We start from the raw sequence: 27,234 nt of genomic DNA on the forward strand, positions 1-27,234 counted from the left end.
TTAATTTTGTCAGAAGCTTTGGAACACATAACTTTTGTTAACGTTTTAGTTTTTCCAATACTTTTTCTAAACTTCTAACCATCCAAAGTTGTGCACCAGATTCAGTCAATTTAATGTAGGGGTTAGTACATTTGCCTAACATGTGAAAGAGCTCCAGTTCAAAACTGGGAAAAAGCACAGATCCATGGAACTGTTTGCTTCAAGCGTAAAATCTGTGCCAAATCAGAACATGCCGATTCATCCGCTGCGACGAGCCCTTGCGAATAAGGGAGCATCTGAAGGAAGCTTAAAACTGAGAAAAATCTGGCTGAAATTGTTGGAAAAACCTTCTGCTTATAGTAGTTTTCTCCAAAAACTGTAGCTTACTATGAGAGAATCTCTAAAATTCACATTGAATTTTCCATACAAGGCTTGTAGAGTTAAGAAACGGCCTTTAGATGACAGAGTGACACATTTTTTTTGTAATTCACCTTCTTACTTGAATGTTGGACTGTAGTTTTTAAAGTGAGCTGGTTTAAATGGGTGCTAAGGAAGAAAAAACTTGCTATTTAATGCACTTGATTGGTTCATGTACATGCAGCATTTCTTTTATTTGATGAATGTATGTTTTACATTGAGCCTGCCTTTTGATTTATTGCAGACCCCTTTGGCCAGCAAGCACTTTGTTGTGTAAGCTATTTTCTCTTTGCTGTGCTGCTCCACAACGCCAATAATCCTTGTTCAATAAATTCAAATGGAAGTGACACTTTGGTATGTCTTCTCTACTATGTGTAGTACATATCATTGTAATTCATTCCCAGATTGATTTGCAGTTGAAAAGATTGGTAGCCCAACAGAGCCGATTGTAAATCCACACTCGGAAATTTATGGAAGTGTCTGAATTTTTGTTAAATGTTCATATAATCAGGCCAAATTGCAGATGATAGTGTATCATATGGGAAAAGCCAATATGCAGTGGTGTTTGTATTCTGCTGAGAGGCAAGTTGCCGCTTACGTTAGACAATAACAGTAGCGTGATGCATCACGTCTGCCCCTCATGCGTCACAAATGACGCCAAAACGCATCATGGAGACTGTGCGTAAATGTCGACTTAAAATTTACACATCTCCTATATTGCCTCATTATTAAATGGTGGTAAATAAACTTCTAGACAGAAAGATACCTTGATTTATTACACATGCTTTCATTGTAGGTCAGCACAATCAGTGCGCCATCGTTTCTATTGCTCAACTTAAGTGCACAAGTCTGTTGTAGGTGTCTTTTAGTCTTGTAATCTTGAGCTCTGCAATAATGTGTTAACAATTAACTTTGTGGTATCAGCTTGTAAACAGAATGGCTGTAAAATTCGATAGGTCACAGGACATTACCCTTTGTTAGGGGGAATTTCAGTGCAGTCTTGTTGCAGCTCTGTAAAAAGGACGTGCACCATCAAGTCTGTAGACACAGCAAGGCTTTTCGAGTCAGAGGGAAAACCTAATTTGGTTACTTTGCACTTTCATTTTACAATATGGTGCTCACCATCTTGAGTAATTCTCACAGGTGTTGTGATATTGTGTTCACTGCTGAGGTTTAAAAAAAAAAAAAAAAGGGAGTGTGAGCCTTCTAGGGCATGGAAAACTAATCAACGGCCAAAACACCGCTGTTGAAATTCAGCTTGTAACTGTGTTTATGGAGCCTTTGCAGGTTACGCCAACACAAACCTCTTTGGTCTGGGTTTATCAGCCCCAGAGACGGCCGTGATTAGCTCCCCACGCTGCTAGCCATATATCTCAGCTGTCCCACCTCCCAGCGTTCAGGATGACCCATTAAATAGAGACGGAGAAATAGAGAACATGAGTAGGAGGGTTAGAGACATTGGAGAGCAGAAATGCTACCTGTAGTTAGCGTAATAGTAGTGTTTACTCAGGCTGCGGGCTCTCTCTGTGTGCAGCTGCATTGTCTGTCTGCCAACTGACATTTCTGTATGGGTGGCCACACCCTTGCCACACACATTCACAGGGACTAATAACCTAAATGACAAGCAACTGACGTGGACGACAAACAAGGCGACCGGGATAGGTGTCTGTTAAGTGTCTATATTCCCCTTCCTTTTGAGCTCACTCAAAGCTCTTTTGTCCTCTACAGTTTACTATTTTAGATATTACCCTGCCATTGTTTCTTTGTTAATTACATCACTAAACCGCTTACTCTTCTGCCTATTGTATCGTATGTAGCTCCACAGACAAAAAGCTTCCATAAGAAGTAAGTCACTGTATGCCCTGTTGAATGGGAGCATTATATTTAGGCTCATTTCTGCTTCATCAGTTCAATAACTGATTCTTCTCTTTCATGTTCCCTTTGTGTTTCACCAAACTGCCATTCCTGCAGAATCACTTCCCTATAGGATGCGTGGTCTTGGCACTTTGACAAATTGGAGAGAACCACAGTCGCACCATAAATTGTTTCGCGTAGCTGTGGGCCTCCGAATCATTACTTACATCTCAAACTATGTGGAGTAAATTTTAAAAAAAAGAAAGAAAGAAAAAGTCTGGGTTTGTTGAGAATTTCTGCACTTTAACAGCAGTTTGCTAGTCTAGGAAATTTGAGACTGGAATTTATTAATCCTGGCCTCCCCTTAGTTTATTAAAAAGTGTGTGTGTGTGTGTGTGTGTGTGTGTGTGTGTGTGTGTGTGTGTGTTACAAGTGATAATGAGGTGGAGGACACAAACAAATCTATGGCTTTGCCGCATTTATTATTTCCCTGTATCTGGACACCTTGTCATGGGTGGTTTGCTAATTGTGTTTCCATAAACTTGCCTACAGTAGAAATTCTGTTCATTATAAACTGCTTTAACTTGACAGCGGAGTATGTTTGGTTTAAACCAATATATATATGTATATAAGTAGGAAATGTCAAACCAAATATTGTTAGCTAGAAAATTAATCTTGACAGATGTAAAATATGCAGAACTTCGATGCATGTTTTCACATTGTAATTCATGAAGAATCAGCTTTGTTTGTGCACTTCATTTTCAAACTGGATTAATTGTTGTTGCTGTAAAACAGTTTATCTCCTGAATTTAGCAGACTAATTATTGTGAACATTAATCATCGTCTCTCAGCTGAAATGATCTGGACGATCAGTTAAGCAGTAAATATGCACTGGTTACTTTGTCACTCTTTCGCGCACACAAATCAGGCTTTGGGGTGAAATCATTAGCGAGACAGAAGGATTCATATACAGTTGCACGGGGGCAGACAGCCACCCCTAAACGTTTCTACTGTTTTTCTCGCGCTCTCCCACGTCCTCGCAAACAATGCCCCCTTGTGTGCCGAGCCACTTGCTCAGATTTCGAATCACACTGCACCCTTTCCACTTTGGTGCCCTGTCCTCCTCTCGTTTGCACTGCTGCCAGAACACAAATGGACACAGTGGCAAGTGTTGTCCCGTAGTATTCGTGTGCAGCAGGGAGGGACCAGGCTACACTGGGATAAATAAGTAGGTAAATAAATAAAGAATAAACCTCGCTCTAGGAATTTGTCTTATTGAAGATGAAAAGCATCTGCCTCTCTCTGGCATCTGCTGTGAAAGATATCCCTCCACCGCTAAGGGTTTGGAGCACGGCAAGTAGCCAGCTCTATCAGCCTCGCTCTTTCTCTACCCACCAACGTGAACCAGCGCAGCACTGGTGTACACAGAAACGAACGTCAAAACAAATTTGTCGGCCAACAAACTTTTTTCTTTTTTTCTTTTTGCAAAGCTAACTTGAGGTATTAGCTTGAAATAAAAACGGGTTCTAAATGTCTTTAATACCAGTTACAGAGTGGTGGTGTGATCCAGTTCTTTGGCACCCCGAGCCGAGTGTTTGTGTATCTTTTTCTTCCCCACACTGCAACAGCTTTAACACAGCGACAATAAACCGCTTTCTCATTACCAGTTAAGGTGAAAGGCGCAGAGGGAGGCTTCTTTTTTAAATTATTTTGCCACAGGGGTTTTAAATGATTTCCGCTGCACTTGTGGGTATTCTCCAAAACTCTGCGTGCAGGGAGGAGTATAATACAGTTTGATACGATCACAGCTTGAACTTTCACTGACGATAGATGATGTCGACTGTACACGGTGTTTGGAAATTCCTTAGACGCCAAGTTTGTTAAGAATAAAAAAAAAAAAGATTGGCTTTGCAGACATAAAAGCCTAGAGGAACATTCCTTTAAGTGACAAACGGTGATAAAGAGCTAGCTGTCAGTGATGGCTGTCTGCTACTGTGGCCAGGTGAGGCATGAGCAGGGACTCGCGTGCATTCCTTCACATAGTTTTAACTCGGTCGTGCCTGCTTTTTTGTTTGCCCAGTGACATGTCAAAGGAGGTGAAAGCAGATCTCAGATAAAGAAAAATAACTTTATTTAATAGCTATTGTATAGACTGTTTTCAGCTGCCTTGTTTAACAAAGAGGGCGGTCGAAGAGTTGCCCGTTGTGTGCATTTTTTTATTTATTTTTTTATTTGTTTCTACCCGCATTGAAACAGCCACATGAGTAATGGGCTGCTCAACACCTCCACAGGATTAGAGCCCACAGCATTAAGAGTTTTTTTTCCTCCACGAGATACTGGAGGCATTGTGTTCCTGATGCTCTGACGTATTTAGCTAAACTGAATAGACTGGAGCTGACTGGCCACCCAGCAAGCCTCAGGATATTCCACTTTGTGAGCGCTTTGTCTTTTAACACATATCAGCAAACGGCACTGTGTAGCCACCGCAGTGAACTGAGCAGTGAGACTGAACAAGACCGACTTAGATTTTGGGGTTTTCTGTTCAGTTCTTCTTGTAGAAGCTTTGTACAGAATCATCACCAGGCTGCTCTCTTTAAGACAAAAGTAGATTTAGTCAAACTTTCAGAACTTTTCTCATTTAAATTCAGTTTTTTTAAGTCCTCTGGAGATTCTGCTTTAATTCCATCAAAAGAGAGATATCTATCTATACCATATTGTGCTCTCTTTTACAGCATTATGATTACTCATCGCAGATGGCCATGGGCAAGGGAGTAGGGATAAGAAATTTAGTTAGCTAGGGTAACACCACCTGGGTCTGGGTGCAATTCCCCCCTCCAGGGGCAAGGGTACCTAGACCCGGTTTGTAGAGTACGCTTGGGGAGTGTGATTGTGTGTACAGCGTCTCTTTATGTCTGTCTCCACGTTGGTTGAGTGTGGAGTGAGTGCATATGAGAGCATGAGGGTGGGAATGGATGTTTGTGTCTGTGTGTGCCCGTATGTCTGTGTCTATATGTCAGGTTGGGTATCAGACGCCACCTCTCTGGGGACACCTCAGGCCCTCCAAGGTTTGGAGGCCTATCTCCACCCACCACCACTTCCCCTGCCGGTGGCGGACTCCCTCAGGTGTCGGTGTGTTGGTGGTTCTTTGTGTCTGGGGGTGGGCGTCCGGGTACACACCGGCTCACTCCTTGGCGGCCGCTTGTCGGGGCCTGGGGCCTGGGGCTCGCTCGGGCCCCTTTGGAGGTGGGGTGCCCCCGGCCTCTCGGCCTGGGGCTCGGTCACTCAGGCGCAGCTGGGGGCCGGCGGAGCTCACGGGCGTGTCACTGCAACTCCCCCTGACTTCTGCTCCGCGGCTGCTGGGCGAGCCCTCATCTGGGACTCTCCTCAGCTCTTACTGGGACAGTGGCGCGGCTGCCCCTCTGTTGGTCTTCCATGGTCTCTTGTGTTCTGGGGGCCTCTGGATGTCTGGAGTTTTGATCTCCTCCATACCCGCTTCACACCCTGGAGGACGGGGCTGTGGCCCCCCCACACTCCCTAGCAGATCATTACATGGAGAAACCTTTGGAATGCAAGCATGCTGATCCACACAGGTATGCACATGTAACCCACATAAAAATAAAAAGAACTGCGTCTATAACTAAATTGGAATCTTAAATTCCAACCGGAGCGTGTCCGTGAAGGCATCGTGCGTCATGACGCACGCCACGCCGCGAGGCTGCACATGCCTGTTGTGACCAATCACATTCGCGAGGCACCGATATATGCCTTCCGGGTTGTCGCCTCGAAACGACGCGGGGGAGAGGCGTTAGCGGATGGAAGCAACAGTGCAGGCTAGTGGTGCCCTGGAGAGACCACAGCGACACCACTACTTTGGATGGCGAGCTAGGCCCAACGAGCCAGAACCCCAGCTACAACTTCCTGCGGTCTGGTAGGAGGCTGCTGCGGCCTACACTCTCCCCTCTTGGTTTAGTCCCCTAAATCTCACTTCTGAGATTTCAGCTTTGGAATCTTAGTGCTGATCATCCTACTTCAAATTTCAACCTGTCTAGACTGTCATACGCGTTGGACTTATATCACTCATGAAATAAACTTTATGGACATTGTTGCCAGAGGTTGGACGAGGTTCCTGCACTGCCGTGCAGCGGATATTTTACAAGCTTGAATTGTTTTATTTTTTCCTTGTCTGCAGATTTTGTAAATATTGGTGTTTGGTAATTGCACTTTATTTTCACTATAAATAACAATTGTAATCACAATATCTGTGGTTGTACGTTTATTGTACTTCACTCACCTCCTAGAGCCGAATCTGATATCTTCTGAATTAGCCCAACTATTCATAACCAACTTAAATTATTTTAGCTTATGTACTTGCTACACACACATGGGTATTCACAGACGCGGACTAAAGCTTTCTTGGCTGCTGCCTCAAAGCACACTGTGCGCTGTCTATCTTGCGTGCTGCACAATATCGTTTATTACTTAGTAAATACTGATATCTATGACTAGCTAGTTTATTGTGATGGTGCTTTGTTTTCTCTATTATTATGTTGCTCTTTGTTGTTTGCTGTCTCCTCTGTTTGTTTTTGTTTGTTTGTTTGTTTGTTTGTTTGTTTTTTTTCTCCATACAGGTGACCCAGGAGTTTTTTTTTTTCTCTCTCTTCCCCCCCCTTCTCACCGTCTCTTCTCCCCTTTGGTTTTCTTTCTTTCTCTCCCCCTCTCTCTCTCATTCATTCCCCCTGTCCTATTTATTTAAAAAAAAAAAAAGGATGAACTGAAGCTCTGCCATCACGTAATGTCGCATACTGCTGTTTCTGATGTCATTTAGAAAAAAAAAAAAAAAAAAAAAAAAAAAAGAAATTTAGTTAGCTCATTAATGGAGATACGCAGTTACTTTGTTTATAATAGCATTAGGCATCGAAACTGGAGGCTGTAACAAACTTAAGGTCCTATATCTAAATTCTTAATCAGTTGGCTTAGTAATCTTCCTTCACTAAATCTAATTCCTGAAAAGACAAAGCATCGGTTCTTGTGCCATTCCATTTGAGGGACAGCTTTTGATTTTTCTGTTTCCACTTAACACAAAGGAGAAATGCTCTCTGTCTCGTTTAATTGTTGTTCATTTGTGGCACACCTGCTGCAGGCTTGTTGGTCAGCCATGTCCCCCTTGGGGTGTGTTATATGTTAAGTGTTTATGTATGCATACATGTCACTCTGAGATCACTGCACTTTGTGTGATTCGAACCCATCTGGTCACCGTTTCAATTTCCTAATGGGAGAACATTAAGGTGGTCTTTGGGGAGTTGTGTTTAGTTGGTCCACTGGGGTTTTAACTGATCCCCTTTGTAAGAGGTGCGCTGAGAGGCTTAAGCTCGCCTCCACCCCCCCTTTGTTCTTTTTATTTTTTCCCAATAATTTCTCTGTAAAACTGTGCAGCATTTGTTCCCCCCGACTCCTTTGCTGATGTACTTTTTGTGTTACATTCACTTTGCTTACTTCCCCCTGCCCCGAGCAGGATTTGTTGTGGGTACTAGATGCCTTGTTGATCGCGAGCAAAGATCTCCAGCAACGTTTGCTGTTGTTTTCTTACAAGTATACAAAGATTCTGTGTCTTTGGTTCTGCTTTGCGACTTGCTTTTGATATTTCTGCATTACTGTGTTATTATGCTCATTCAAATATATGCAAATATAGCGTGAGTTTGAATACTAATGGTTCTGTACCCCTGTTCTGCATGTGTTTGCTCTCCCAGGTGTTAGTCTTTGATCCTGTCAGAGTGGGACGCGTCTAGCAGGGGACTGAGGAGGGAGCAGTGCCAACTTTGAACATGGTGCCTAATATTCACCTGGCAGGGCCCCTTCTCCCCAGAGGGGCGTTGCTGTTCCTGCTTTTACTCAGCTGCATAGTCTTCTCTTCTCTAGCAGACAGTAAGTATGCTCATGTACCTGTGAAGTTCTGCCCTGGCTTTCCCACCGTCTAATAACACATTAAGTTTCATTTAGAGGCGTTCTCTTGATTTAAAAGGACTGCCGTAGCTATAAGTGGAATTTAACACGTGACAAAGGTGCACTTTAACTGAATACATCAGGAGAGCAAGCTCTCACGCTGTGCAGAGCAGAGCTTTGTTTAAAATAGAATATAGATTCCATTTACATTTCATGCCTTCAGTGGATTCCAGCAAACAGAAATAGCTGCTTGTCTAATGCGTGTCCCCAAGTATAAAGAGCTTTAACATCTCAACTAAAAATAAGCACACAATGCAGGCAGCGGAGATCCATCGGCCTCTGTGCCCGGTTGTCAATCCGAGTGACAGTTTTGGCTCAGAGAAAGCGCTCCAAGAGATATGTCACCTCAGCTGTACCTTTGGGTCTCGGGCGCAGCCAAGAAGCACTGCCCTGCCAAAGACGGGGTCAGGGACGAAATTAATTCAACACATGACCTCACCTACAGTGCTGTCATAGGGTCACTGTAATTCAATTATACCCCAACCCCTCCTGTTCCCCCACCCGAATGCAGCCACTGCCCTGTCCTTTCAAACATGTTTCGAATAGGATTTGTTTTTCTGTACCCTTTGTCTTTTCCCGCTCGGCTCTGTGCTATCATCCTTGTCTCTTGTGGCGTGTCTACTCTTGACCAGCATCGCTCTGAACTTGACCTTGCAGAAAAGTTTTACAGGCCTTTTGTTTTTCTTGGGGTCTGGCAAGTCTGTCTCTGCTCTGCTTCTAGTTTGATTGGATGGAATTGAATCTTGAGTGAAGCTGTAGTGCTCAACTTAGATACTAATTGTGGATGATCCAAAATAAAACTACTGTATCCTTCTACAAAATAAAAAAAATCATTAACAATTGATCCAAATTTTAAAAAAGTATGAGTTGCTGGAAGTTATAAAGAAAATTCATATTTGGTCTTTGAATACCTGGCAGAGTGCTCTTCTATAAAAAGGGAGAAAGACGTGCAATGTCAGACGTCTATTTGCGTGCGTGCACCTTGTTAACTGTGATATTATGTTGTATACTTGTGCTGTTTATGCCACAAGTAAAAGCATGTGCTTTTTAGAGATCATCAAGTTAAAAAATGCAACGTCATGGGCATAGAAGAAATTAAGATGGTATATAAATGTGCTGATTCTTTCACGCACCAGTCTGGATGGTTCTACGGGCCGGAGATATACACAGCTAACCAGAATAGTGTTTAATCTGTTCAAACAGAGCATTAATGTTTAACCTAAATCTTGATTATTTTTGTTTTGTTTTGTTTTTTACCCCACCCCTGTCTCTGTCTTAGTTTTATTTAGTGTGAAACATTTAATTTAAAGTACAAATATAGTCTGATGTGACGAGCTGGCACATGTGCATATATTCATAGACAAATAAGGGACACATCATAAAGTAACTCACAGAAAAGCCTGACTGTGGTCTGGGGTTAAATACGCATGTAGGTTAGTGTAAGCACATATGGGAAAAAGGCCCAGACTACTATTATCCAGACTGTAAAGCAAACAGACATAGAATTAAAATAAGACACTGGGGGGTGAGAGGGGGTGTAAAAATAACACCTCCCACTAATGGCAGGTTTGTGTGCATTTCTGTGCCTATAATTTGTATGTAACTCAGTTATGTGAGCCTGATGTTTTGGGTTTGGATTTCCTGTATTACAGAGCAGACACCAGACAGATATTATGGGCGGAGTACCTGGCAAGTTTCTGATTACATGGATTCAGTCTGATGCTCTTGTCTCCCCCTTGAACAAGTTAGGCGGGCAGAGAAACCACACGTAGCAAACATGTGTCAGCAGTGTCAGAACACACCCTTGGATAGAAACCATACATTAGTCTTTATCTATATAAATATATTAGGGGTGCAACGATACACAAAATTCACGGTTCGGTTCGGTTCGATACTTTGGTGTCACGGTTCGATATTTTTTCGATACAAAAAATGTTCATGCCTTTTTAATTTGTCATTTATTAAAATTATAAATATATATTTTAACTCAAAAGTACAGTTTTTAAATTTAACCCTAACCCTTGTGCGTGTTTTTTATTTTGACAGCGAATGCGCACCTGCGGACCACTTATGTGCAGCCCTGGTTATTTAGCTCATCATATCGCAGCCACAGAAATTCTTTTGTCCATGAAACCATAAAGCTGCACTTTCTTTTTGCCTTATAGTCTGATTTGTCATAACTTTCCGTTTTGTGGTAAGCTTTTCTTTGGCTGTCACTTCTTCACCCTGACCTGTCTTATTTGGCTCAGCAGAACTGAAATGCTTTTACACGCTCACTCACATAAGCTCAGCGATTCTCTGCGCGATCAACCTCTCACATGTGTAAGCTGCGGGAGATTTCACTTGTCATGTTTGCATAGTAAGCTAACGATTAATAAGACGATGTCAGAGGAATTGGTGCGCAAATTATCATCACTCACAGATCAGTGCTGTCGCTCTCTATACACAGTTCGCACGATTGCAAAGTGAAAGCAAAAAAACAAGCGCAAATTCAAACGCGACTTCAATATGTCACATATTGACAGTGGATCACCGATGCCAATGACATAATTACCCAGCTACATTTCTGAAAGAATGCAAAAGCATTGACATATATTTTTCCTACAATAGCCCGACGGGCAGGGAAGAGATAGATTTTGGTAGCCCGACTGAAAAAAATCGCTAGCTCCGGGACGTCGGGCTAGCGATATTGCAAGCCCTGTATCTGATTGAGGAATCACTCATCTTTGGAAAAGAGAGTTTATTACAGAGAAATGGCTCTTTCCAAAATAAAAGCTATACTATCCACTTCTTCTGGGCTATATTCTCAGCAGCATAAGGAGAATCATGTGCTAACAGCTGTCTAAATGACTCGGCTAAAGTTAGTAGCATGCTTGCTTTTTTTTGTCTGCTTCCACTTGTCTTTGCACTAGGATGATGTCGGCGTAAATGTGCAGTCATATTCGTTGTGTTCCCACTAGTGCTTTCAGGTTAATCTCGTTGAAATGACCTTAACGCCACAACACGGCAAATCTCCGTTAATGAGCTACCGCCGATCGCTCCGTGCATGGGGCTAGACGGCCAACACCTCAACGAGCTAACTGCGCTAACACACTAGCTCCCACCTATGTAATTGAGCATTGCGTGGCACATCCAACATACTGTTTTACTTTAGTCCATGACTCGCTTACCTTCAGGGTCATACGTCACATGAAAACCAAAATAATTCCAAACGCCAGATCTGAATGAGGGTGGGGGAGGTGCCCTGCCCTCTTCATTCTGACGATGCTGTCTGTGTTGAGCGCTCAGTGTATCTGCGCTGGACAGTGCAGCCTAGGCGGAGTAGTCGAACACAGATTCACTGAGCGCTCAACACAGACAGCATCGTCAGAAGGAAAATTGATAAAATAAATTACAAATGTTGTATTGTTCGATACATATGCGTACCGAACCGAAAGCACTGTATCGAACGGTTCAATATCAATACGAATATCGTTGCACCCCTAAAATAAATAAATAATATATATATATATATATATATATATATATATATATATATATATATATATATATATATATATATATATATATATATATATATATATATAGTTTATTATCTGATACATTTCAAAATTTGTTTCCATACTATTTGTTTGGCATGACACTTAAAGATGGCACAATTCATCATGATTTAGCAGCACGGGTACAGGAAACTCTCCACGAGCCCTATCAGTGTTATAGCCTTCTGACATCATTCATCTTACAGCATCATTGAATAGGCGTACAATACAGAGTGATTACTCTGAGTGCTGATCACAGACGTCCCATCGATCCCCAGGGAGCTCTGCCTAATCAACTAGCTCTCTATACAGCCTCCTTCTACACAATAGGCCTCTGGCCCACAAGGTCAGCCTCAAAGTCACATACCCAGCACTTAAATGTAATGGTTATCTTTTTGTAGCGCTGTCATTGTGAGTTATTTCATTGGCTTTAATAAGCTTTTGATGTATGTGTCTCCTCTCGCTCTTCTCATGTTATAATTTTGGGTTGCTTTTCATGTGAGGTGCGGCAAGACTGCGGAGTCTTCTTTTGTGTCCGGGCCTTTTCTTGTCACTCTACTTCAGCTGTATCATAATTAACAAGTTTAAAATAACTTTTCTCTGTCCCACAATGCATCTTTGAGATTCTTATTTATGATCCTTGCACTGCAAATAGAGTAATTACAGATTACCAGTGCTTTTAACTATTGTTTCATTGTTACTGAACAATGGCTCAACCATAAATAACAGGTATCCCATGTGCAATCTATGCTATATATTTAAACAGTAGTTTTTTGTTCTTTTTGGCTTTAAACAAAGGCTTTCCCTTTAACAAGGCGCAGAATTTTTTATTATTCTTTAAAACAGCCTTTAAATCCATGCAATGTGCTCAGGAAACCTATGAAACACTCTTCACAGAGTGATTTCTAAATTTGCTACAATGGACTGATGCCAAAGTGGTTTGGAGATGGGTGACCAGATGGGGGGCTGGGGGGGCAAAAATTGGATTGTGTTTTTAAGTATCCATATGGTCACCCAGTTCAGAAACTGACAGGGATAGAAATTGATTCTTTTTTAATTAAAAGTAACCATATCCACCTTGGAGAGCCACTTGGAGAGTAATGCAGTTAGCGCACAGCTGGGGTCCACACACATCATACAGGCAGGCACAATGAGAGAGGAGGCAAACAATACAAAATATACTCTGAGGAAGCAGCTGCGAAAAGCATCATAGGGTAAGAGGACAACATGTATAAGATGAAGTGCCCGAGGAACAAATCTTAGAGGTTGGAGAGAATTATCGGAAGTTGTTTTCATAAGCCAGCGCAGCAATGTCAGAATAGAGGGAGGAAAGGGGCATCAGAGGTTAATGATGTGAGATTAATAGTTTAATTAGGGAGCTCAACAGCAGAGCCACAGGCAGTCACCCAAACCTTATGTTGTGTCCTGGTTTCAGAATTGCCACAGGACGACAGGCGTTTCCTAGTGTCTAGTGTCCTTCCAGAGAAGGGCACATGAGAAAAAGACATTGCAGTTCTCTGATCATCGTCATATTCTTATTGCCAAAAGAAACATTAGTTCCCTTAATGTACCACAGTAGTTCTTACAGGCCTTTTACGTGTTAAATTGAAATTCATGGTAGCTGGCTCTAAATTAGACACAATTAGACAACTTAGAGGCGCACACCTACGTATTGTTTGCTTTCAGAGTGTCCTGCGCTTACAGGCATTTATCTCAACCCTAATGGCCTGAATATATGTCAAGTGGGATATATTTTGTTTGCAAATGATCACCTAAGACTATAAATCATAAGGGGGGCACCAGAGAACATGCACGCCCGTTTAAAACCACATGTTGTTGTGTTTTATGTTCCTCCTGTAACATAATTTAATTTCCCCCTCAATTTTGATTAGTGGAGAGTTGAATTACTTAAGACCTCCAGGCCATGTGGGTGTGAAGACGGAAACAATGGTTGGGGCTCTTGTGGTCTCAGAGGGAAGGCTAATCTAGGGGAGGCAAATTAATGAGGTTAGTTGGGTCGCAAGGGGGTGTGCGGTGATGGATGATGAGCTCACCCCAAAATGGAATCTCTGAAGAAGCTAGGAGCCATCTCAGCAGCTGAGCCCCAAACACACCGTCTCCCGGGATCGCTTAACACACTTAACATCTTCTGCACGCTATTCTATTAATGTCAGGGTCCGAGCCAAGGATAGACTTTAACTAGCAGCATTAACAAAGCCCCCCAACAGTCAATGAGTTGCACGTTGTGCTGGTAGAAACTTTGGATTTCAATATGCTTTATTATATATTCACAGTGGTTTCAGAATGTCCTTCTCCAGCTTCATATTTTGTTTTACAGAGTATCCCCAGGTTACCACCCACACATGCCTTCAAATGCAACAGTGAGTTATCCTTCTTGGTTTCAAAAAGAGGGGAAAGACACTTAAGTGACAGTGCAAATGAGAACATTTCAGCAAGCGAACTAAACAAACATGTGAGTTGATGTTGCCCCAGGGTTATGCAGATGAGCTTTGGAGTTTGACACCTTACTGTAGCATGTTTTTTCTAGTAGGTGGGATAGTGGCACCGAGATGGAAAACGTACTCGCTGAAGATGGGGACCATTTTTTTTGAATTTCACATTTACATCATTCACATTATGTGATAGACTTTGTGCCAGTTATATTCAGAAAATAATGTAATGAGTCTCCCACCAGCAAGCAATTATGAGTGTTAGCTCTGAGGAAGGGAAACTGTAAAATACATATTATGGTTTGCCCTCATTTCATAATGATAATTCAAAAAAAAAAGGGAAAACAGCATCTGCAACAAAAATAGTTTTATCTTCAGAGAGCGCAACAAAGAAATCATAGTGGAGTTTCTGCCTTTATCTAATCTCTGTGAAATCTTTACCTTAAGGACTCATGTGGGTTGAAAGAAGTTGCAGGTAGTGAATCATCTTTGACTAGATCTAGGTTAGGCGCCAGTTTAAATGCCACAGGTAATAAAACACCTCAGACTCCCAATCGTGTGATATCAGGAACACCCACATTCTCACCATCAAAAAGTACACAATGAAACATTTATCCTTCCATATTTTTTAAACAGTTCCTATAAATGCCCACTCGAAGCAGAAGTCACCACAGCACATGGTTGTTGTTTTTTTTTTTTTCTTCAAATGTCATAATTTGACTGACAGTCAAGAAGAGATGCACAGGGTTGAGAGATACCTCCCTCGTTCCTAATCGGCCCGAGAAGATGAAAGCTATTACATTAATGTTGCTTACACTGGGAAGAAAGGAATGAAGGATAATTGCACTTAGAGTTCTTTTTCTTCTCCACTGCCTTGAATAATTCAGGGAAAGCTGGAAGGCCTGATAGAAAGCCTGTCTTCGTGGTCCAGGGGGGCACTGAAAGTTTGATGTTTTTCTTTTCTCTTGTCTCTGCTATAGGTTTTGACATTTTGTCTTAAGTACAGTATCTCGGTCGTGATGAATCGCATTACTCTTGAGATTTCACTTACGTTCTGATAACACATATAAAGCTCCATCAATCTTCAGCCACTATGCTACCATTCTAAGAAAGTAAGTTCCTTTGGTGTCTGTGTTATCATAAGGGACTGCAGCGTGAACTGACTATTAATGAGCTGGAGATGATAGTGCACCATCCACAAAAGCGTTTCTTGGGTCGGAAACCAAGTAAGGTGACAATACTAGACAGTGAACTTACAGGCAAAAATAAATTGGTTACAGTTTTGAGATTACGGCGGTGGCTGTAGTTAGTAGCAAATGATCTGCTAATCAGATGGTTGGTGGTTCGATCCTTGGCCGCTCCAGTCTGCATGAACCACAAGTTGATCTCTGATTTATTTCTTCAGACTGCGACCGTTAGATACGTGGGTGAGGCATGTTGTATAAATCATGTAAAGTAGAACATAGGAAGAACCGGTCCATATAATATATTATGTTTGTTTCTTTGTTTGGTAGGAAAAAAGGTCAAAGCTTTTATTGGTTTCTGCTCCTTAAATTTGAAGATTTCATGCTTTTCTGTGTTTTGCATGAAATATCATGTAGTAATAGTAGTTAAAACTATGTATTTGGGTTTTGCACTGTTCACCATATTAACTGCAGCATTTGGTTGTGGGACTAGAATAGGCATTTTGACATTTTCTAATGATAAAAAAGAAGAAATAATGCAGATTAATTGATGAAAAATATGAGCTGCAGCCGTAATTTACACTGCATGAAATTAAATAGCTGTTGAACTGCTGCACTGTTTGCACAGAGACGGTTGCACTTCTGTCTCCTTATATCGATGTTTAAGGCTTTTAAAAGCCCCGATAGTAAAGCTTCGTCATACTTCCACTCCTATGGCTCTTCCCCGATAATTGTAAAATGTGCTATGTACAACACAATGCTTGGCATTCAGCTGTAAAAACCATAGTGCAGATAGCACACATGATGTTTATTGGTTTAAACAAACAGCCTGAAGTGCAGTTGACTTTATCGGGGTAAATAACTTGCAGGGGAGGCAGCTTTATATGGCATTAATTGCAAACAAGTTGGCTGCTAATGGGCTGAAAAGGCCTTAATGGAAGTGTTCCATTAAAACAACCAGTGTTGATGCCATCAGACAAATTTACACTAAGTGTTGCCTCATGAAAATGATAACTTGCTAATCCATTATTAATAAGAATTAATGGTTTTCACTGTGCCATGTGCGTATCGATCCCTGATACTCTACACTACTGAGTAGCTCTCATTGGGCACTCTGGCAAGCTTGGGAATAGACTAATTGTTAGCCACACAAGTGCCATTTACGCAACTCTCCCCGCTGTCTCTGCTTTTATTACCAGCATTGCTCTGAGGCCCCCGACTAGGAAAAAGGCAAACTGAATGGCTGCTTAGGAAAGTATGATGCATACAAAAGGTGTTAGCCAGAGTCAACAAAAGAAAATATCACTAGTAAATGAATGAAGGTTGTAACAGTCTTTCAGTTTTATAAGCTCAAGCATGAGACACAAAGCACAGCTCATTGCTTTTACTGTGCATACTGACTGATATGTCACTGAGATTATTTCTGAGCCAGGACAAACCCAGATCTGTTGCCCTCCTGCAGTTCAGAAACCCCAATACCTTTTATCTGTCTAATGACCTCAGACCTCACAAATGCTGCTGCAGGCTTTGGGTTAAATGAGAGAAGCTTTTTAATCCCCCCTCCATACATAGCCTTTAGGCTCCTTTGGTGTTTTCTAAAAGCAGGATCTATAGAGATTTGTCAATACCCCGCGCCCGAGGTCATATTTAAATTTCACATTAGTAGTGCAGAAAAATGCACCTTACACTCAATACACTCAATCACCACACTAATCATAAATGCTAAATATTGTTACTTGTTTAAGCTGGCACTTTATATGACGTTTTTGAACAAAAAGGCCTAGCATTTGTTTCCCTAATAACCCTTCAATTTGTTTGATAATGAGGTTAATGCCTTTCTGTATTTGTGGGGGTACACCAGAAACACCTATTAGTCCAAAACTGAGTGTTTTTCACTTGCATGTATTGTTTTGAGCTTTGATTAATTCATTTATTCCATTCATTAGTTCTAACATGAAAGGCTTTTTGCTCTAGTAACATTTTTTTCAGTTCCACCAACCAGGCTGCTGTTTGTGTACAGCAGCACTGTTTTGCATGTAGGATCTTTCTGGTTTATTTATTTGGTAATTAAAACAGTCATTTGAGTGATTTTGATTTTGATAACCCAGTTTAGTGATACTAATTAAAGCATTGTTCTATTATGGCCAAATTCTGGTAAATAAGCAATACTCGTGAGCCAGTAACCCCAACCCTACGATTCTGGCAGCTTGCAGCAAAGCACTATGCCTGACAGTTATGGCAGCACTTTCCACACATTGCCAGTGTTAAGGTTCAAAATTGAGGAAGGAGAGTACAAACCACCCTTGGTCCAGAAGCTCTTGGTCAAACAATGATTTTTAATGAATACACACGTGTGGGAAGACAACTCTGTACGCAGACAGCAATTGATCTTCAACTTAATCAAAGCATAAACAGATATTTATACCGTCAGGGCTTAAATTTAATGACGCCCCTTCAACGTCACAGATACATTTTATACATAGATCAAATCAAAACCACAATGACTTTTGACACCGTTTAAAAGAACAATTGTCTTCTATCTTCATAACAGGTGCTTCCTGTCACTGCCGGATGCTCGCTTGTCATCCTGACACCTCAGCAGCAGTTCTGCGACAAACTGCTCTTTTTGCAACCCCAAGCAAAACATGATTAAACTTTCACCTATAAATGATTCTCTAACTGAGTGTGTGTGTGTGTGTGTGTGTGTCTGTGTGCTAACCACAATTGCACCCTGTTTCACCTCGCGACTAGCTCCTGACCTCTAACCAGACAGAGAGACAGAAGCCGCTCTGATATGTAACAACTGAAACTATGTATGTGTCCTCTACTAAATACATGTTTTAATCAAGAACCCCTACTAAAACCTTAATATAAAATGACCTGATATAAGTGTTTTGTAAGCATGTATTGCAATTCCTTCTATGTTCTAGTTTTCCCTCAGCATGTATCACCTGAACAGTCACGTCAGTGAAGCTTAAGACCTTTAAAGAACCTGAACATCAACTCAAATAAGCACAGATATGCAATATGTATAAAATAGTTATAACTGCACCTGGAATACAAAGTTAACATCATCATAAACATCTTAAGGCCATCTTAAAGCTATCTGTTACATTGTTAAAGCAATGATCATACTGCAGATTATATTATCAATGCAATGGTACTGATAATAATTATTTAACAATAACAGTAAAATAATTTCCCTGCTCCACACCAGAGAGAAGAGCGCATGTCAAGATATGAGTTTTGAATGTATTGTATCAAAGCATAAAGAGAGTGCAGCCCAAAACTCATAGTCAGTGGCTGAGAGAAAGATTTGCATAGGTAGGCTTATGTGTTTTCCACCTCGTCCCTGCCATTGTTTTCATGTGACAACTGTCTGACAGCCAGGAAAATGGGACACAGGCAAAGAAAAAAGGTTGAGTCTGGATTTTGTCTGTCTAAGAAAAGAACTGACAAACCCAACAGTTTGATATCACCCTTCAGTGGTGGCTGTGCTGACAGAGGAACACCAACTCTCGCAGTTCAAAAGTAAATGCCTCTGTCCTTTCAGTGGAGTGTGGTAGGACCACCATTAACCCCATGTATAAGTCTGTGGTTCAGGGTCACCGCAGTGACTTGTGATTTTGTGATTGATGCTCGGTGAGATCTGGATTAACGATGAGAGCTCTGAATTTGCCACAGTTTAGCCCGTGAGTCACAGGTCAACTATCGAAATTCAGGGGAAGCTTGTTTAAGAGGATTAATACGGGAAAAGCTCCATGAGTCCAGTTTCCACTGTTTTTCTGTTTATCCTTAAAATCCTAAAGATTTCTAAGATCCAGCAGTTTCTAACTTAAATGAGTGTGGCAATACACAAGCTTATGTCCTTTAATTTGAATCATGTGCGCTGAACTATTTTAATACTGTCTGATCCTTCATCCGTGCAACAAAGTGAAAACCCTGACATCAGTCTGAATGCTGCTGCAACAGACAGATGTTGGCAGCAACTCTTCTAAGACTGATGGCTGATAATCAGGGTTTGAGCATTCCAACGCACCACCCAAGCGCAGGCTCAGGCATGCTCAGGCATACACTCTTAATGCTTATCAGGGTGGACTTGTTAACTCAGGTGTCTTTCCGCCACATGCATGTGTGTCACAGCCACATTCTGATGCTATAGATTATTGTGCTTTCGCAGTTGCTGAATCTGTTTTCTAAAACTTGTTCCTGAAAATAACCAGGACAAAAAAAAATATCAAAAATCGAATTCAAATGTCAGGTGAGTTTGGGGACAAGATCAACATCAGGTTGACTTCCCATTAACACTTTACTGTGCTGTAGTACATTTGATTTGTTTGGTTTTTTTAAGGTGTTACATTTTTTAGACAGTTATATGACCGTTATGTGCCGTTACATGGCATTTAAACAACATGACATCATCACAAGAGACAAACACGTTTACCTTTCGTAACACACTCTTATGAGTTTTTTAGCTTTTATTTGACCTACACTGCTGTTATGTTATATTATATTTTTTATCCTAAGTACTGGCAACGTTGTCTCAGCTTTGAAAGAATAAATATGTGCTTGCTGTTCATTTCATTTTAAACTAAGAAAGTCATGATATCATGTCAAGACTTGAAATTAATATTAAATTTCATAAAATTTTAATGTCAAAAGATTTCATTTTGAAGATATTTTAGCAGAAATAACCTCAAATCAATAGAATTTGCATATTTTCACAAAGGTCACTAGAAAATATTGACGTCTGCATGTCGATCAATTATTCTGTGGTGCTTCACACCGTGGTAGTGCCTTTCTTCCTCCAACCAGTTGAATTTAAATATGTGTAACATATGGTATGTATGCATGCACACGCAACTGCCTGCAGGCTTGCCGTGTCCTTTTATTGTAAAACTACTGCATTGCATTGAAGGAAGCACCTCTGTGGATATGTCCTCAAGCAAGGACAGCCAACACCACCTCTGTCTCTCTCTCTTTAGCCAAGTGAGTGCAGAATGTGATGATGTAGCAGGTGGAGCTTCTTTTTCTGAAAAAATTACAGCGTTGTGCTAACCAGATAGTGAACCTCCCCACATGCTTCTTTTCCAAAAAAAATACAAATGTTATGCTATAACAAGAAACAGTGGTGGAAGCCATTGCTGGATTTCTCCCCAGCGTGTACTCAGAAATGGGAAGCTGGCGTCTCCTGTGTGTACACGGCATAATGATTTACCCCCTTGTGCATGTCTCCATGGGGCAGTCTGCTCATCTGTGGTCTAGGTGTTCCCTACCTCCCTTTTTAATGACTCTGGAGATGAAACACGAGCTGACAGAGCTGCAATAGGGACATTGTGTCATGGTGCCGAAGACAAGATTATGCACATCTGAGGCTGTAGATAAAGCATAAAGCATTGCAGTTGTTACGTAGAGCTAAGGTATGCACATTGTAGCATCACGTCAGCCTTGACAGGCTGTTGAAACACTCCATTGTCGTATGTACAATGGTGCTGAGTGTGTTGCCCTGTAGAACCCTAAAGGCAAATGGGAGAAATCACAGTTGGAGGTGTTCTACACGGCAGTACAGTATCAAATCATAGCTGGCACTCTCCAATTTTGGGATATGCCAACTATTTGATAGCTAAACAGCCCAATTAACAGAAGTGTATTTTTTTCTAGTGAGAAACTTCGTCGTGTTTTAAACCATGTGTCAGGTTAAAGGTAAGAACATGATACAGTGACAAGCACACAAAGACTAGACGTGTCTCTCATGACTGAGCTGCAGGTGTGCACAGCAACAATGCCTGTGTGGGTTTTCTCAGGGTTGCCTTTGTGTGGAGAAAAGTGACACCGATAGATAAGTTCTCCCTTTAGTCTCAGCCTCTTTCCCTGTCAATAACTTATTTTCCTTACTCTATCCCTTTCACCTCGTCTTCCTCAGGCTTGCCAAGTTTCGTCAAATCCCCTGAGGATCAGACGGGCATCTCGGGCGGAGTTGCATCGTTTGTGTGCCAAGCCACAGGGGAGCCGAAACCAAGAATCACCTGGATGAAGAAAGGCAAGAAAGTCAGCTCCCAGCGCTTCGAGGTGGGCACTCATGCGTGACTTTCACATCTCTGAGCACCTTTGCATGTACAAACATAATGCAGGCAGGAGCAAACACAGCACGTTAGACTGCTTTTATAACCTCTCATTGAGACCAGACGCATCCACACGTGCGTGCGGACTGGCAGCATTCACACAAATGACACATTCACACAGGACGCACAATGGCTTGCCCCTGTTATTGAGCATCACACCGACTCTTCAGTTCTCCAAGGGAACCTAGACAATCTTCCTTTCTCTTTAATCTCCCTCCATCTTGATTTATGTAGTCTGTTTCATCTCTGTTTGTTTTTTCACACGCTCATCCTTTCCCCCGTGTCCCCCGGCTACACCATCTCTGGGCACGCACCACTGTAACGTATGTGATGTATTTCCCCTCCCACTTGTGCTCCCCTTTGAAGATGAGGGGATACTTTAGCTGGGGGTTCTCGCCATTTCTGGCCACTCCTACCTCTGTGACATTACATAACTGTGGTACCTGAGGAGCTATTGGTTTGTACTTCTTCTGTTCTGTGTCAGTGTTTTTAGACGTGACCTCAGCTGATTTTTCCTTTTGATTAAGGGGGGATTGAAGGGATACATAGAAACTAGTAAAAGAGCACCAATGACAAATAAAAAATGCTTCACCTCCCACATTAGAAAAAATCAAGTAATCTGCATGTAGGAATGTATGTTGTTTATATCGCATAATAAAGGTAGTGTAATATCAAGGCCACTAAAAATGGAGTTCCTGCATCTTTACTTTCCTGTGGGGTTTTTTTCAGGTGATTGAATTTGACGACGGTTCGGGCTCCGTACTGCGGATCCAACCTCTGCGCACGCACAGAGACGAAGCCATTTACGAGTGCACGGCCACTAACAGCGCCGGCGAGATCAACACCAGTGCCAAGCTTACAGTGCTTGAAGGTAAGATAAGTCTCCTGCTTTTTCCACTTGGTTTCTCTCTCCACACTTGCTTTCACTGTGGTCCTTTTTTTTTCCTGCTGCTTGTGGTTTTCAAATCCTTTATGTCAATATATAAGGAAATAGGAGTGTTTGCTTTAATAATTCATACATATGAAATTGGTGAAATTCCTGGTATTGCCCTTGCCAAGGAGGAACAGCAGTATCTTAATTTGCAAGGTTAAACATTTTTTTAAATAAGCTAGTGGCTCAGCAAATGTGTGAGCTGCAATCTTTAGCTTATGTTTTTATATATTTTGACAATTTTATACAGTTTTTGGGTATAACGCGAGATCTTTCAGCTGGTCACTTGGATTTGAGTACTTTTTAAAAACAAAGCCACAATCATCTAAAAAAGCAGCTGTAAATACTGCCTGATGCTAACATGTATGGCTTATATAAACGTTTATAAATCAATAATTCTCTGCCAGTCCACATAACTTCAAGAAAAAATTCTTTATAGGCATATAAATAATGTTTGGATGTTTGAGTGGTTTCTACATGTACAAGCACCCTCAGTGCCCGCAGGCTAGTTTGACCTTCATGGACCTCCTTTTCCTTTTTTTGCCTATAGAGTTAATGTATGTGTATGTGCAAAGTATATGGGCCTAGAGGTGCGAATTTCTTCTTTAATTGATTGTAATTTTGTCATGTGGCAGCTAGTCACCACAGGAGTAGATTTCATTACAAACTTTAAAGGAAACGAAAAAGCTCCAGAGCTAGCCAGAGGGAGGATTAAGGCCGTCTATAGCCATTACACCGGCATTAAAGCAGATCCCCTCTCATTCAAAATCAGCCTTTCCATCCCCAGTTTGAATCCCATCTTCCTTACACCCACCCTTCCTTTTTTTTCCTCTGTCCACGCTGATTTGGTGATATCATCGGTTGGGCTTGCATAATCTTCCCGTAGGGGCTTTTCTTCAGTACAAAGAAAGGTTTTCTTTTTACCCCTCTTTTGCACTATATCACGAAGAATGCTGTTTCATAAACAAATAGGTTTATGCCGGCAATATGACATAAAACTCATATGAATGAGATTAGCTTAATCATAGTCTTTGTGTACGGGGCAAGTTTGGAGTCCCTCACTCAGTGAAATACGGAAAATGATCTTACTCGACAGTGAGCAGCTGTTTATACCAGCAGACTTACTTTACATGAAAGCATCTTCTATCTGTCTTCTTTCTTTCATCTGTGGTTCATGCCATTTGATGCTTTTATCTATTAGGCTGTACTGATACATATTTACTGCACACATTTTCACCATGGAGTAGTGGCCAGACCTTAAACTATGACCGTGTTACCTTGTGAGGGAACTTGATACTCGTGAGACTGGCAATATCATAATCAAGAGGGAATATATTGTGCCAGGCTTCAAGCTGTGAACGTGAAGCCAAACCACACATTGTCCTATAAAAATGTAATGGCCAACAGTCACAGCTGAGGTGTTTCAGTTGTGAAAATATAGATATTTCGTCTGATCACCTGCCAAGTTGTTGTTTTTTTGTTTTTTTTTAAATTCCTCTCAACTGCTATTTTTTGTTACAAGGATGGCAAGCATTGTCTAATAGGGTTGCCAACCGTCCCTTAAAATACGGAATCGTCCCGTATTTAGAAACAAAAGTACACGTCCCGTATTGAGCTAATAAGGGACGCACTTTGTCCCGTAATACAGTGAGAATCAAAAGTGGCCTATAACTTTTAATGGAATTAACGCTTTGTTTGAAAACATAATTCCCAGCCCCTCTCCTGCTTTGTGACCAATGAGCTGACAGCACACTTATGACAATTCGAGTATGACAATTCAGATTACTGCTCATCTCATTGGTCGAGGAAAGGTCGCTTGCGGAGAAAATACCGGAAGACAACAGATGACCACAACAAGAAGCATGGCCAACAGGGAAACAAACGCCGACACTGCGGTGCAAGTCTCGGACGACAGTACACCTAAAGCTGGGCAGACACTGTGCGATTTTTTCAGTCGCGATATTCAGCTCCTGCTCAAACTGCACGATTGACTCGCAGGGGTTAGAAGTTGGTAGGTCACGATGTACTCTCACACTATACGGCCCGATGCTCTGATGCGACCTGAGAGCTCACACTGTGCCTCCATAACATGAAGGTTATAACAGAAAATCTGTCGCTCGCTCTGTCTTTCACTCACACAGACACGCCACCACCATCAACTTTGCTAAATTGCTAATGAAAAACATTGATCAGGCAGCTGTGAATGAGCAGCAATGTAAATCCAACTATTTTCACGGTTGTTGTGGTCGTGATAATTTTGTGATGCCACATCGAAAAGGCTCGGATGAGCTTTCCAAAGTTCTACAAGTTGTGCCTCCATCGCTTGTGTCCAGATCGCACACTGCACAGCTGTGCTGCTCCGTCTTTTTCACCGACGTTTGCGTGTTTGCGCGTGAGCAGTGTGAGCGGCTGTGGTGAGACCCTCACGAGCGATTGATGATCGGGAGCTGGTCGTGAGGTGTTAATCACTTCTCGTTACCCCACGTATACTACACGACGCACGATGAAGGCCAAAATCGGTCCGATCACCAAAACCGTCGCACGACTCAAAAATCGTCTCAAAATGGGCCAAAAATCGCACAGTGTGAGCCCAGCATTAGAGCAGCAATGTTTGTTCCCCTCAGAGAAAGGGAAGAATGGGAAAAGGAAAACACCTGGCTGGAAAAAGTTAATATGGGCATGTGCAGTGGAATATCAGCGCTATGTGGCCAGAAGTGTGATAATATAATTTATTTTGTGTAATAAACAACTGCAAGGATAGATAGTCATCTATTTGTTGTAATCAATACATAAAAGTAATACATAGATGAATAATGATGATGAGTTATGATGCGTAATCATGGGAACAAGTGGGTTTACAAACAGGAGCAGCTGATTAGCATTAGAAAAGCTGAAATAATACCTCAGCTGAAGCCAATTGTACTAAATGCACTAAATGTGCACAGTTACAAGAATATTTTTCTTTCTATTGTTTTCTATTATTTTAAGTTAAGCGGGACAGAGTTCTTTTAAAGAAAGATTTACTTTTATTCTCAAAAGTTAAGCATGACAGGCTTCTGTTTAAGAAAGAGACCTGTTTTACTGTGTTAATGTTGTCATTTTGAGCTAAAAATAAATGGCTAAATGATCATTTGTTTCACATGTGTTCATATCACAAAGAATAGAATATGCATCTACTTAAATCAACTTCAAGTCAAATGGTTAAAAAAAATAATTTCACACACAAAAAAAGAGCTAGAAAATTCACCACACTGGGAAGGGTGAAGACAACTGGGTTGCCCGGCCCTGGCCACGAGGTGTCCCTTATTTATTTTTCAGGGAGTTGGCAACCCTATTGTCTAATGACATGCTAACTTCATACTAGACTGACTGCTTGGTAGCTTTTATAGACTCAAACTGCATATTCTTTTTCCTCTTCACCACTTTAGGTTCTTTTGTAATTCAGATCCAGTCAGTTGCCAAGTATTTTTCTAATTACTGCTATTTTTCACAATGAAATGAAACATGTATTTTATACACTCCTCAGTTTTTGAAATTGACACATATACTTATGTGTACATGCATTAATATATGTTGTTATATTAAACTGAGGGAAAGTGTTTGGCAGTGCTATAGTCATCATATCAGTGAAATAGCAATACCTGAGTTGTCACCTCTCTGCATGGTTGGACCAGTTTTGGCTCATTGTTTTAGTTGCACAAAGCAAAACAATACAGGCTCATAACAACAGGTCCTGTCGGTGTACAGACTGATGCAAGCCCCATCTACTTACCTGTCCAAGGTGAGATGGCAGAAAGCCAAAGTAAAGAAGTCTTTGTCAGCGCAGACACAAATACCTTTTTTATTTTGGAGCGTGTACTCCAGCAGGACTATCACGAGTTGGTTTGTTTGTGTTGGAGCTGAGCAACCAAACGTACGAGAACAGCTGTTCAAGTGTAAATAACAGTGATGTAATATTGTTTTTGAACTTTTCTGTCCATTCTCAATAAAAAAAACAAAATAGTAACATTGTTAGAATTATTGTATTTATTAGTTAAACAATTTATTGGATGCCATCTAGTCACCACTGATGTTTAGCATGATTGATTTGTGAACAAGCCATCTCGTAAAAGTTGTTCTCTACGCTTTCTCACAAAACCTGTCAAAGACCAGAACCACGCATCGTGTTTAAATAAAGAACTCGACTCCGCCTGAAGCCTTACGATGAGCTGACTGTTCATACAAACACACATGCACAGATATTCACTGTCAAACACACACTCAGAACAAACACGCATTCCCTTACAGAGCAATGACGTCAGCTCCACTCTATTTTTAGACTATTGTTTGTAGCCTAGTGATATATCAAGTTCATATCAGCAGCACAAGAAAACACTGGGGCAGCACCAAACAGATGGAGACTAATGACCCTCGCTTTTAATGGGCCAGGAGTAGCCTGAAGGTTTGAAACGTGGGTGTCACATCAGAATATACATAGCCTTTTCACATCGAGAACAAATCATAAAGTCTGGGGAAAGAAACAGTGAAGGCGTCTGTAGCCAGAAATCTTTGTGGTGTCGTTGAGCAAGGCACAAAACCAGCAGAGCTACTCGGTAAATGTGCTGTTGCAAACATGTCGGGTTTGTTCGTCCTCACTGGAAAAAGAAACCACGGTCGAAAGAATGTCTTCATAAGCAAAACAGTCCTGTTTTTGCTTTTTTCCACTACGAGGAAGCTCACACTCTCCACATGAATTCAAGTGCATGTGACTTTGCATCC

The 27,234-nt window shown here is 41.4% G+C and overlaps 1 protein-coding gene across 17 annotated transcripts in view; it reads left to right on the forward strand.

The window, feature by feature from the left end:
* The window catches only part of LOC101471578 (receptor-type tyrosine-protein phosphatase F), a 174,002-nt gene that overhangs the window by 61,291 nt on the left and 85,477 nt on the right, over positions 1-27,234 (forward strand). For all 17 annotated transcript variants that reach the window (XM_076876584.1, XM_076876586.1, XM_076876588.1 and 14 more), the window contains exons 2-4: positions 7,998-8,172; positions 21,347-21,492; positions 22,275-22,416. In XM_076876584.1, coding sequence (XP_076732699.1) covers positions 8,073-8,172; positions 21,347-21,492; positions 22,275-22,416 — 388 coding nt within the window. In that variant the 5' untranslated portion in view covers positions 7,998-8,072. The remainder of the gene's footprint in view (positions 1-7,997; positions 8,173-21,346; positions 21,493-22,274; positions 22,417-27,234) is intronic.

This window comes from Maylandia zebra, linkage group LG18 (assembly GCF_041146795.1).
Source record: "Maylandia zebra isolate NMK-2024a linkage group LG18, Mzebra_GT3a, whole genome shotgun sequence".
Lineage (NCBI taxonomy): Eukaryota > Metazoa > Chordata > Actinopteri > Cichliformes > Cichlidae > Maylandia > Maylandia zebra.